Below are 12428 nucleotides of genomic sequence, written 5' to 3'. Positions count from 1 at the left end.
TAATTACAAAATGACATTTATCTCTAAAGAAAATTGTGGGCAGGATTTCTTAATTCTTTAGATCCCCCCCCCCCCCCCCCCCCCCCCCCCCCCCCTCTGCCTACAAGCATCAAAAGAAAGAAACACATATATAAAAAATAAACTGTTCAGTTTAAAAGGATGAAATTAGTATTTTTGGTGTACTCTACAGGTCTTAGCCAATCTGGGTGCTGTCAGTTATAATAATAATTAATTTATACTCTATTGATCCCGTGAGGGGAAATTCATTTTTACACTCTGTCTAGTGAACATGCTACACAAACATAGGTGGAAATACACACACATGCACAAACAGGATCCTGTGGTGGGGGGGGGGGGTTGGGTGCCTTGCTCAAGGGCACCTCGGCAGTGCTCCGGAAGTGGACTGGCACGTCTCCAGCTACCAGACCACTTTCTGGACTTGGTCCGTGCCTGGACTTGAACCGGTGACCCTCCGATTCCCAACCCAAGTCCCTACAGACTGAGCTACTGCTGCCCACGTTGAGACATAAAAGTAAAAGTAAATAGTCCTAACTAGGTAACTCTAGTGGGAAATCTGTTGCTCCATGATTCTGATCTTTATGCTAAGCTAGGCTAACCAGATGTTCAATGTGGCTTCATACTCTGATCATGATGATTCACTTCACAATGCAACAGCTTTATATGATGCTGCAATCCTTTATAGAATATTGAACAATAAACACTCAACAGTAATGTAATGGTATATTACAAGCAAATGTTTATTTATATTTATGTCAATATCAATGTAATTATGTTGGTTGGTCTTTCTACAGTATGTACATTTAAATGATCGGCGAATAAATATAAATCATTTATTTTTGCAGCTTTTATACACATTTTATTTCTCTTTCTGTACATTTGTATGAATTAGTTTTGTACCAAATGTCCACACATGACAATCAACCAAAAGATAATCACTGACAATTATGGTGCAATATAAATAATCTATAAAGAATTCAAATGCAATCTGTTCCCACTCGCTTGTTCTCTCTTTGTGTTAACCAATTATCTCTACAGTGGGTTTTTCTATCTGTCTTCATGTCTTTCCAGATGGATGGTGATCCGGCCACAGCACTTTCCAATACTGCTAAAGTAGGGGCTGATGAGAATGTTCAGTATGCTGCTCCACACCGTCCTGATCCAGTGCATGTTAATAAGAAGGAGCTGCACAAAGGGCATGATCAACCTGGAGACATACAGGGAAGTAGACAAAACAAGATTAAATGTCACTGATCCAAACAGAAATAGCAATCCTTCTTCACTCAAAATCATTTGGCACTTCTTCTCTGCCTGTAACAGTGTAAAAAAACAACAACATCTAACCAGATGTGGAGGCAGCTGAGCACAGTGAAGAGGAGCCCTGCAGCCAGTGAGAGTGGTACTGCCAGCAGGAGGGAGATGAAACGGTAGAACCACAACCTGGCCACCTCAAATAGGGCGTGACTCCACAGCCATACTTTATCAAAGCTCTGCACAGAGGGAGGCTCTGCAATCACATCCTCAAACGTGACCTCAAAACACACAAAAAGTGTAAGTGAGAGTCCTCTAAGTGTACAACTGAACACAGAGAACTCGGATAAATATTATAAGAATGTGGGTGTACAAAATAATGAGAACGATGCACATATACTGCAATATACTGCAAAAAGCTCCTTTTTTTTAAAGCAAACAATGACATTTTTTTCCACCTTTTGAACTTGTATATCCGCACCATATATGAAGGAGCAAAACAAGAGCTGTATGTATGATCATGTCCACTTGAGGTCAGTATTATGCAACATATTGGTTTTGCCACATTGGGCTTGGTTTTTCATTAGAACAAGAAAATGAATAAATCAGCCAGCATATTACAAAACAAGAAGCCAGAATAAGAAGTTTTATGTAAAAAAAATATTTTTTCCTGAGATCATGAATCGTCTCTCTGCTTCACTCCAACATTGCGTTACACAGGGTTCAATGGAGACAGAAGGAGAGGCGCAGTAGTATGCAGAGCGTGTTCAGCAGGTTTGTTTATTTTAAAAATAACTTTCCTCAGTTTGCCCTGTGTCCCTGTGACAGTGCACATTAGTTACCTTGAGACTCTTGTTGATTCTCTTGGGATCCCTGTCTTGAATCAGAGCCTGGCTTGTGTCACTGTGGTTAGAATTCATCTCTTCAGACTGCACGTCCACTTTGACCTCCATCCCTTCCCCTGCTGGTCCTTTCTCTTTTAATCCTTGATCCTCGATACCTCAACTAATCTGAGCTTGCCCCAGCTCGGTTGGCTTCTGTGTTCATGTTTTTGGAAATGTAGAGGATGTGCAGGGTGTAGCAGGAGGATGGCTTACAGCTATAACTTCTGCAGGGTTCGTCTCTGACACCCAGGTGGAACATAGTGGAGAGCTGACCTCCTTGCTCCTTGTTGAGGAATGCCTTTATTGGCTTTTAAAGGCATGTTGTCAGTGACACTTTCCATGTGACACACTACATGGAGAGTCTCATTAAGACCTGCACAAGAAATGCCCTGTCACCATCGTTAATGGCATTGTTAATAAAAATCTACCTCCACTTCCTACTGAAGACGTTGTGTTGATCATTAGCGCTCAGTATTTTGGCCTTGTCATTGTTATACAGAGCAGAGCTGACAGTGTTAGTCCATTAAGAGCAGACTTCACTGCTTCTTGCCAAGAGCTGTCCTTCCAAGCATCCCTCTGAGACGACTGGCTGCTGTATTCACTTCACTGTGTTGTGTCACACCCGAGTGTGACACAACACAGTGCGTTGTCTTTGCACAAATTGTGGTTTTCCAGGTACGTGCATTAACTTACAGTTTACAGACTCTAGCCATATTCATACCTCTCTTGATTTCTTCCAGATCCCTGATGGAGAAAAAATGATTCATAATACTCTAAGTGCCTCTCAGTAGTTGTTGCAGCTGATGATGCCAAACCAGGCATGGGCAAACTACGGCCCGCGGGCCATATACAGCCGTATAATCCAGCCCGTATAATCCAGCCCGCCAAACTTGTCCAAATTATATTATTATTAAATTAAATTTTATTATAATTAAACCTCGTTCGTTTTCCCCTGTAATGCCCGCGTTTCCCCAATAGATGGCGCACTTCAGAGTGTGGTGTATTATTCCTCTCTTCACTTTTTCGCTTTGCCCTATGAACCCGTATGAGCCCTTCTGTAAAAATGAGCGGATCAAAGAAAAGAAAAGTGGACAGTGAATGCCGAGTGTTTAATACAGAGTGGACAACTAAATATTTGTTCACTGAAGTCCGATCAAAGGCTGTATGCCTGATATGCCAAGAAACTGTCGCAGTTTTCAAAGAGTACAGTATCAGCCGTCACTTTGCTACGAAGCATGCTAACTACGCTAGCAAGCAGTCCCCGCAAGAACGGGCGGCTGCGGCTCAGAGGTTGAAGGATAATTTACAGACTCAGCAACATTTTTTTCACCAACAAACTGTGATTCAAGAGTCAACTACCAAGGCAAGTTTTTTGCTGGCATTCAAATTAGCAAAGGCTAGCAAGCCTTTCTCCGAAGGCGAGTTTTTAAAAGAATGCATGATAGAGACAGCAGGTCTCTTGTGTCCGGAGAGCCAAGGCCAGTTTGAAAAAATCAGTTTATCACACAGGACTGTGACTCACTGTGTGGAACTGATTGATGAAGATATAGCCAGCGAATTAAACAAAAAGGCTGAGTCCTTTAAGTTATATTCACTAGCGCTGGATGAAAGTAATGACGTGAAAGACACTGCTCAGCTCCTCATTTTTATCTGAGGGATTAATGACAGTTTTGAGATAACGGAGGAGTTTTTGACCATGGAGTCCCTGAAAGGAAAAACGCGAGGAGAGGACTTGTATAACCAGGTGTCTGCTATCATCGAGAGAATGAAGCTACCTTGGAGTAAACTTGCCAATGTCACAACGGATGGATCGCCAAATTTAACTGGAAAACATGTTGGTCTGCTGAAAAGAATCCAGGATAAAGTGAAAGAGGAAAACCCTGACCAGGATGTTATTTTCCTTCACTGCATCATCCATCAGGAATCTCTGTGTAAGTCTGTATTGCAGCTTAATCATGTCGTGAATCCAGTTGTAAAACTTGTTAACTTTATACGAGCAAGGGGACTTCAGCATCGTCAGTTTATTATGTTCCTGGAGGAAACTGATGCAGATCATCAGGACTTACTGTACCACTCTCGTGTCCGCTGGTTAAGTTTGGGCAAAGTGTTTCAATGAGTGTGGGAGCTGAAAGAGGAGATCAGCGCATTTTTGGAGTTAATGGGGAAATCCGACAAATTTCCTGAGCTAAGCGACAAGAACTGGCTTTGTGACTTTGCATTTGCTGTGGACATATTTTCACACATGAATGAGTGTAATTAAATGAATGCATTTGGAAATCAATTTGTACAATGAGCCTTGCATATTCATGCTTTGCTACCTGGCCAAATCCTTTCATGTAATGGCTTTTACATGTCATTTATATTAGTTCACACAAACACTCCATCCATCTGTTCCTGGCCCGGCCCCTCTGTCAAATTTTAGAACCCATTGTGGCCCGCGAGTCAAAAGGTTTGCCCACCCCTGTGCCAAACTGTCAACATGCACCTAATGTTATTAAGTATAAATGTAATGAAATACTGTTACAAGCTAATATAGTCATTTACTTAACAAGATGTTAAAATACTAAATTACCTGGACCCTGGGTCAGGTTGTTCAAAAGTGTAAATCTCAATAAGAATGATTCCAATTAGGAAATTCATAATTCTGCTATAGGATCAGATAAATCAGTTTTCTTCTGTAAATTTACAGACCTGATCCAGATACAGACTTTTAAAGATTACCAAACATGGATTACCACAGCTCTCAATAGGACATGGTACTACAGACTTAGACTTACTGTATATCTACACATTCATAAAGGTCCTTGTAAGGTGGTATGGATGGAATGATTTATGTTTGATATTCACAAAAATATTTGGCAAATTATTTTATCAATGGTCAAGGGGTCGATGCAAACTTATGAAGGTAAACTTAGGTGTCCTTTATCCTTCATGCTTTTTAACCCTAAAGTCTACTTTATCCAAGATGGTCGATTCAGCAATTCACAAAAAAAATAATAATGAAAAAACTTTAGTATCAACACAATTGTAAAAATGTTTTTTTTTTTAATTTACCTACTCAAAGGTTTCATTACATTCCTGCTATCCATTACGTTTATGTGATCCAGCCTGAATATGGGGAAAGCAGAGTGTGATGATTATCCTCTCTGAGTTTTTTTTAGCATGAGCTATCCCTTTTACCTACAACTATGTTGTAGAAATTGTGAGTATTGAATTTAGGCAGTCAGTCAAATTTCAAAGAACCCTTATGACATTAAGTAAACCTGGGTGTTCAAGGGGCCCTCGTGATCTAGGAACCTGGATTCCTGCACCACCAATAAAAAAGGAGGTCCTGTTTTATCTGAGACATGTTACTACTGTTCATTTTACAGAACATCTTTTCTTTCAACCTTTGCAGCAGCATCTGACTGTGTAATTACACACTGTGAATTTAATATGACTTGATTGTTTATTTACACTTATCATTAACATTCCACAGACAGGCATCAATCTGAGTCCAATATCTGGTTGAGACGTGATTCCCATTTTGAGGAAAGCATGAGCAGACGTTTGGCAGGCAGCACGTATCTCACTGTTTGTTGTTAATTCCTAGAAGCCCCCATGTCAGTAACGTCCAAACAAAAGGAGGGATATACTGCTGCATAGCGCACTCTGTTGGCCACAGTTTGTCACTGTAGGGTTTAGAGAGAAAAAAAATCACAATTTAGCAATGATTTTTCCATCAGATAATTAAATCTTATAAACCCATGTAGCTCACTTTCTCTACATGCTTGACAGAAGAATACCAGAGTGCTTGTTTACCAAATCCCAGCACTACTGCAGGGGGAGAGTGGAGGCAGGGTCTGATTAGCTGATGATTAACAATGTGTGTGTGTGTGGTTACTATGGTGATGAATAGCACAGCATATCCTGTTGTGTTAAATGTCTGAGGTCTGTAGATCGTCTGCTAAACAAACACACATTCGGTTAATCTGCAACAAATCCTGATTTAATCATTAAATAAAACATCATGAATGTACTACTATTAGTACTCCTGCAGTTTGATTTACCACAGTGGAATGTGTTGTATCACAACATTTTTCACAAATTATATTACAGAGTCATCATTTCTAGCTGGATAGTCTGCAACAGTCAGTATTTCACACATTTATCATGAATGACATGGATCCCCCCCGTGTGGAGGTCAGCTTCTCCAATGTGGCTGTGTTAATTATCACTGAACTTGTCATTAGGATTTTCCTCTGGTGTTATCAGGTTACAAAAAAAATGATCTTCCATACTATTTTTTATGCAATCTTGCTTAATATTGGCTCCCAACCTGTCCGGGACCCCCTATTATGTGCATGAGTCTCTGTCTGCTCTAAGGTTGTCAAAATTAGATTCGCTCATGTTTTTTAAATAATGGTAACACACGTGGTCAGTAGAAACAACTGTGTTTAAAATACATATTTCCTCAATCATAATTGTCTGGGTACGTCATAATTTATGTACATTTTTGAAAGACATGTATCACTTCTTTTATGTGGGTCCTCAAACAAGTAGGTGGGGGCCCAAAGGAAATTGTTTGGGAAACGCTGGCTTTCTACAAATTTAACACATATCATCCGTCTCAATACAACCCATGACTGTAAGACTTTTTATTTTCTTACAAACTGCAGGAGACCTCAAAGTGTGCATGCTGACATGTTGGAGTGTTATGTGTGTGTTTGTTTGGTCATTGAAATGTTGGTTTGGATTTTGGAGTGGGAGCTCAGCTATTCAGCCTGAACAGATATAAATACTTATATACACTACAGTGATCTGTTGGAAGTATCTGGCTCAGATTGCTGCTCCTGCTGATTAGAACAGCTGTCGATGTTGTTGTTGTTGATCACGATATCTTAATTTAATTACTTAGAAATAAAAAGTGGTCTGCCTCTGCACTGCCTGTCAGCACCTGTGTGCGATCAGACTTAAAGCTGTTCGTTTACACCTACTGACGTTGTGTCCTCCTTTCTAGACCCTTGTTTGTGTTGACCTTATAGATGTTTGTCTGAATGTCATGTGATCAAAATTGATGCAAAAATCTTTTAGACATGTAACAAGAGGACATATGACAGCCATCCAGTGAACTTATTGGTTATTTTTGTTGTTGTTTAGTTTTAGAAATGCTGCTATAGGTGATGTTTTGTTCTGGCTCTATCGTTGGATGGAAACGATGGTTCTTGAAATTCAAATCTCTGCAAACACATTTTTAACACTTTAAAATGTACCCTGCTGGTCTTAAAATGATTGGCTATACATTGGCTTGTGCAGTATTAAACACACAACCCAAGGTTATGTAAGAGTGTTAGTTAATGACAGCTAGACAGCAAAATGGTGTTTATTAGCTTTGGCCACACTATTCTTGGTTACTTGTATTTTCCTCTGTTTGTGAAAGACTAATACAAACAGCAGAAGCCATAAAATAGCACTTTGTAACCACTCTCAGAACATTATCAATGCCCTGTAATGATTACCATTTTAGACTCCCCATCCTCACTGGGTCCTTGTCTCACAGCCTTCCATATAAGCAGGGACTACTTTGTAATCAGCCTCTATTCACATGTTAAAGAGCTGCTGACTGAACTTAAAGGCTGTGTGTAATCAGTTTCCACATGGAAATCAGGCACAAGAGACAGTTATTGAAATCCAATTAGGATCTGAAGCTAAAGCATACATTCAATTCAAAGGTCCCTGTTGCTATGTGAGTCACAGCTAACCTGATTTCCATGACAACATGGGTAGATGACTTTCACCATCTATCCTTTTACATTATCTGCTGCATGCATTGTACCTCACACTGCAGACATCCACTGTATGAGTGCTCTGAAGGGATCATTTAATGATATGCAAGACCCACACAATGTGCTGCTTATCATCTTATGTCGTATGACCGCTGCTTTGCAACATTTACTCAATACTTGACAATACTTCACCAAAATAACATTTGAACACTCCATTTTGTATTTATGTTAAACATGATACAATGATCCCTAATGTTCATATCATACAAATTAATAGTTTATTCTTAAAAACAATTAAACATTGAAATATCCATCTGCTCATGACCTTAGTATTGTACAATTAGAGTCCAGTTTTCACACAAAAACAAATCATAAACATCATTAAAATCTGGTCAGTTTTAATATGAATATAAAATTTGCACAGGGGGACATTTAAAGTACAGCTACTTCAACATTTCCCTGTTAGAGTACAGTACACAGCACTTTGACCTTAAATCAGTAAGCCTACCTGTAAAAGTAAAAAAAGGCACTTGGCTTGTAAGCCTGTATTTTTAGGACAGATTCACATTTTTTAGGTTAACCTTTAGTTTATGGTCTCATTCATGCCTGTACATAATTGGCCCTAAGCTGTCGTAATTCTCAGTTTAAATGACAACCATGCAAGATGGCTTACTTATAAGCTAATTCCACGAGCTCAAGAAAGTCCAAACAATTGAAAATACTTTAGGATTAAACTCAAAATGTTTGTGAATTAATAAATGCTTTTTATTTTGAGTTTGCTCCCCCATTACATACTTCGATATTCCTTAAGAAAGGGGATTGTGGCCAGAGTGGACTGGAGAGATGATTAATGGTACCAAAACTGTAAGTTAACACTACTTTCACTTAGTTACATGTACGTTACACCATAATCATTTCAGGAATTAGACAGTATTTCTGTAGAAATGTTGTTTTAAAAAAGACTTTACCTATCCAACAGAAATGAAATACCCTGAAGACTTTATGTTAGCACTGTCTATAGCTTATGGTGGTCAATGTCTATGCATGGTCTTCAGGTATTTGTCCAGGGATCTTCACCCCCTGGTCTGAAGTGTTTCTGGGAAGGGAATTGACAGAGTTTGATGTGGTTTCAGCTGTGCTGCTGGTTCTCTGTATGAATTGGAGGAAGTTCTCCTGTAGGGAACCCTCATGGCTGGAGGCCCCAAACTCTGACGGCTGGGTCAAGCAGCAGCGTCTGAACTTCACAAGTTCTTCCCTGATCTGCCTGTTCAGCAGGCCGTAGAAGAACGGGTTTACCGCGAAGGAAGAGTACGCCAGCCAGGTGACTGCCTCCTCTAAGTCCCCGGGACTGTGCATGGAGCCACTCAGGGACATCTGCAGGTGGAAGGTGAAGTAGGGCAGCCAACAAACCATGAACTGTCCCACGATGAACACTAAAGTGAGAGCTGCCTTTCCTCCGCTGAAGGCCCTCTCTGGAGATAGTCTTTGGGGGAGAGTGCGAGTGGTGGTAATCATGGTGGTCTGGCTGTGGATTGAATCCGAGCGATTCTTTTCAGGACTGGCATTTGCCCACGTTGGGACAGCAGGGACTTGCTGCTGGGCAGCAGAACGAGCTACTTTGTACACGGCACAGTAAACGGTGAAGATAACCACAGCAGGAACCAGGAAGCAGATCACACTGAAGAGCACAGCAAACACATTTCTTAGACGACTGTGACTTGCATGAAGAGAGCAATGAGCTGCAGCTATAGAGCTCTGAGGTCCATAAGATGGCCATCCAAACAATGTGACCAAAGCAAGGATGAGGGATTTAACCCAGATTAGGAGCATCACACCAATGGCAAGGTTGATGGTCATCTTGACCTCATAGCGCATGGGGTGTACGATGTAGAAGTAACGCTCCACACTGATGGCTGCAATGGTGAGTATGGACAGACAGATGAGGAAAACATTAAGGAATATGTAAACCTGACACTCAAGGACAGTAAAAACCACAGTGCCAAAGAATGGCGAGCTGGATATGATCCCCAAAGGCATGAGGAGGATTGCACATAGCAGGTCCACAGCACAAAGGTGGCACACAAAGGCAAACCTCTTCAGGTGAGGAGCTCGAGCAATCGCCACCATCACACCGGTGTTGGCCAGCAGAGCAATGAGGTTAAGGGTCACCATGCAGAACAACCCAAACAGGTCTTTGATCTGGGACTGGGAGCTGGTGACAATGCCCACATTGGCAGGAACTGTTGGATTGAGCTCCCATGGGGTGGTGGTGTGATTTGTCAATGAGTGGTTTGGCACAGAGGCTATCATGGGACCAGGCTTGTCGGCCATTATTAATTCAAAATGCCCCATATTTGTGTCTCAGATGTTTTCTGATGTGGATGCCCTGTGTTGAAGAGAAAGAAAAAAGTGAAGTCGATGTAACCATCTATTAAACATACAAAGATTATTCCTTCTGTATATTCAGTAAATTATTACCTCGTCCCATAAAATATAAAGAAAGAGTTACATTTTCAAATACTTTGCGGGCTGATCATTTCATGTTATTGGGATTCATTTAAACACAATTAGATACATTCTGATTGCTAACATCTAATTAGACACATGTAAACACCTGTTTGTATGTTGTTTGTATATACAGATTATGTACACTTGTGTGTGTAAATGACAAACAGTTATAACTAGCTTTGTTTATGTCAAATCAATGTAATCCACCTTGAGGGTCATTCTGATCTGTTGTTAAAGAAAAGAGTTGTGAAGACAAACAGTAATAACACAGTAGTCTGAGCTGTTTGCTGACAGAAAGCCAAGTGAAGGTTAATCGACTCATTGTGGTCCATTAATACAAGAGAAAAGTAATGCAGTCATTTCTGACATAGTGCAAAACACTGACAAGTAAAATGGCAGATATCTGATCCATATCTTAACACTCTGTTTACAGTTTTTATGCAGATTTATGTCTCAGAGTTTTACCACTTTACTTACAAATAAGTAATTGAACACAATGTAACAAAGTTTTAAGGTTCAATAACAGATTTATTTTCCCTTTCCAGAAAGGTATTTTCTAGGAACATTTACACACATAGCTGACATTCATCAATTCTGCAATGTGCAACTTTCTGCTTTTATATAGTAAATATGAGACTGGTTAAAGAAGAATCAATATATTCATATTCCATTATGAGGTTAAACATTTTCATTGATTTGGAGATGTTTAATTTCAAAAGAAAAAAGAAAACATATAAAAGAAACAACTTACAGTACATCATGCGTAAAAGTACTTACCCATGATCCACTCTGTTTGTGTTGTGCAGTACAGCAGACAGGTAAACCTGGTGTTTTACCTTACAAATCCAACTTTTATTTACAAGGGCACACACTAAAGGAATCCAACTTTCAACCGGTCCTCCTAAAAGTGAAATATATGTTATCAAGTCTGGTTAACTCCAATGTCTGAGATTTGGTTCTTCTGCAGAGAGGAGGTCCAGACATGTCACAGATGTAAACCTCCAATCAAAGACGAGCTGATCAATGATTCCATGATGGTTTTAGATGTGCTGTTTTCTCTCTTTCCTCATCCCTCCTCCAGCAACACTCTCATTCCTGTCCTGCGCTGTGTATGGTAGTGACAGTCACACATTGTATTGTGTGTGATTGTGTTTTTTTGTTCTCGCTTTCAAATAGACACACACTCTACTGTCCCACATCTAGAGCTCAGTCTTTGCAGGGTCCTAATTCCCACCAGTTTAAAGGGGAATCTTATGTTTACCCTGATGCTGTCCACTCTGTCTTTACATAAGCAGTATTTGTTATGTAATCAGATGTAACATTACTTAAGACCTGGAGTGGCCACTGACAAAAAGTTGTGGATAGGTCGTCAGAAATATGAAATACACAAAGAAATATGAAATATACAAAAAAATATGAAAGCTATCTTGAATCAACTACATCAAAGTGTCCAATCAAATGCCAAAATATATTTTACATGTTATGTATCTCCCATGCTCTTTACTTGACTATAACAATGTACTATAAAGACTTTCTCAGAACTAGAAACATGATGATTATGAACTATATGGTTCATATTGTAGAGGACTTAGACTCAGATACACATTTTTCAATGTACAGCTGTTGTCATCAAATGTAACTATCGCCTGAGTTGTGACCCAAACTACAGAAACAGATATAAAAAATAATATAAGCAATAAGTAACAATTGCATGTTTAATAACTGCGTACAAATAGGGAAACATCTTTACTGCACGTTACCCACTATTTAATCACTAGTATGTGAGCTATTTGAACAATGTGCAGACACATACATTCTTTTCTCTATTTACCAGAATACAGGTTTAATATTCCTGTTGCTAATAAATATTTTCCCAGATTTGAGAAATTCATTCTTAACTTTCTGGAGGATTTTCATTGTTAAGAAATTGTAAATCCTTACAGTTGCTAAAGATACACATTTTTAGTTTTAGCCTGTTTTCCTAATTTCTTCCCTCTTTCTC

At 39.6% G+C, this 12428-nt stretch overlaps 2 protein-coding genes across 2 annotated transcripts; both read right to left on the bottom strand.

Moving 5' to 3' along the window:
* Window positions 1–737: 737 nt before the first annotated feature.
* On the bottom strand, window positions 738–2582 carry LOC132977310 (caveolin-2-like). The gene is made up of 3 exons (XM_061041843.1): window positions 2112–2582; window positions 1363–1550; window positions 738–1225 (listed from the first exon to the last, which is right to left on the bottom strand). The coding sequence occupies exons 1-3, from the start codon at window positions 2220–2222 to the stop codon at window positions 1066–1068; spliced, it is 459 nt and encodes a 152-aa protein (XP_060897826.1). The 5' UTR covers window positions 2223–2582; the 3' UTR covers window positions 738–1065.
* A 4029-nt stretch (window positions 2583–6611) lies between these two features.
* Window positions 6612–11826, bottom strand: gpr61l (G protein-coupled receptor 61-like). The gene is made up of 3 exons (XM_061041909.1): window positions 11299–11826; window positions 11204–11262; window positions 6612–10304 (listed from the first exon to the last, which is right to left on the bottom strand). Exon 3 carries the CDS (start codon window positions 10268–10270, stop codon window positions 8957–8959), a length of 1314 nt encoding a protein of 437 aa, XP_060897892.1. The 5' UTR covers window positions 10271–10304; window positions 11204–11262; window positions 11299–11826; the 3' UTR covers window positions 6612–8956.
* Between the last annotated feature and the right edge of the window lie 602 nt (window positions 11827–12428).

The sequence above is a fragment of the Labrus mixtus genome, chromosome 7, assembly GCF_963584025.1.
Source record: "Labrus mixtus chromosome 7, fLabMix1.1, whole genome shotgun sequence".
Taxonomy (NCBI): domain Eukaryota; kingdom Metazoa; phylum Chordata; class Actinopteri; order Labriformes; family Labridae; genus Labrus; species Labrus mixtus.
The sequence above is the reverse complement of the archived record's forward strand: the minus strand, read 5'-3'. Positions and strand labels throughout refer to the sequence as shown.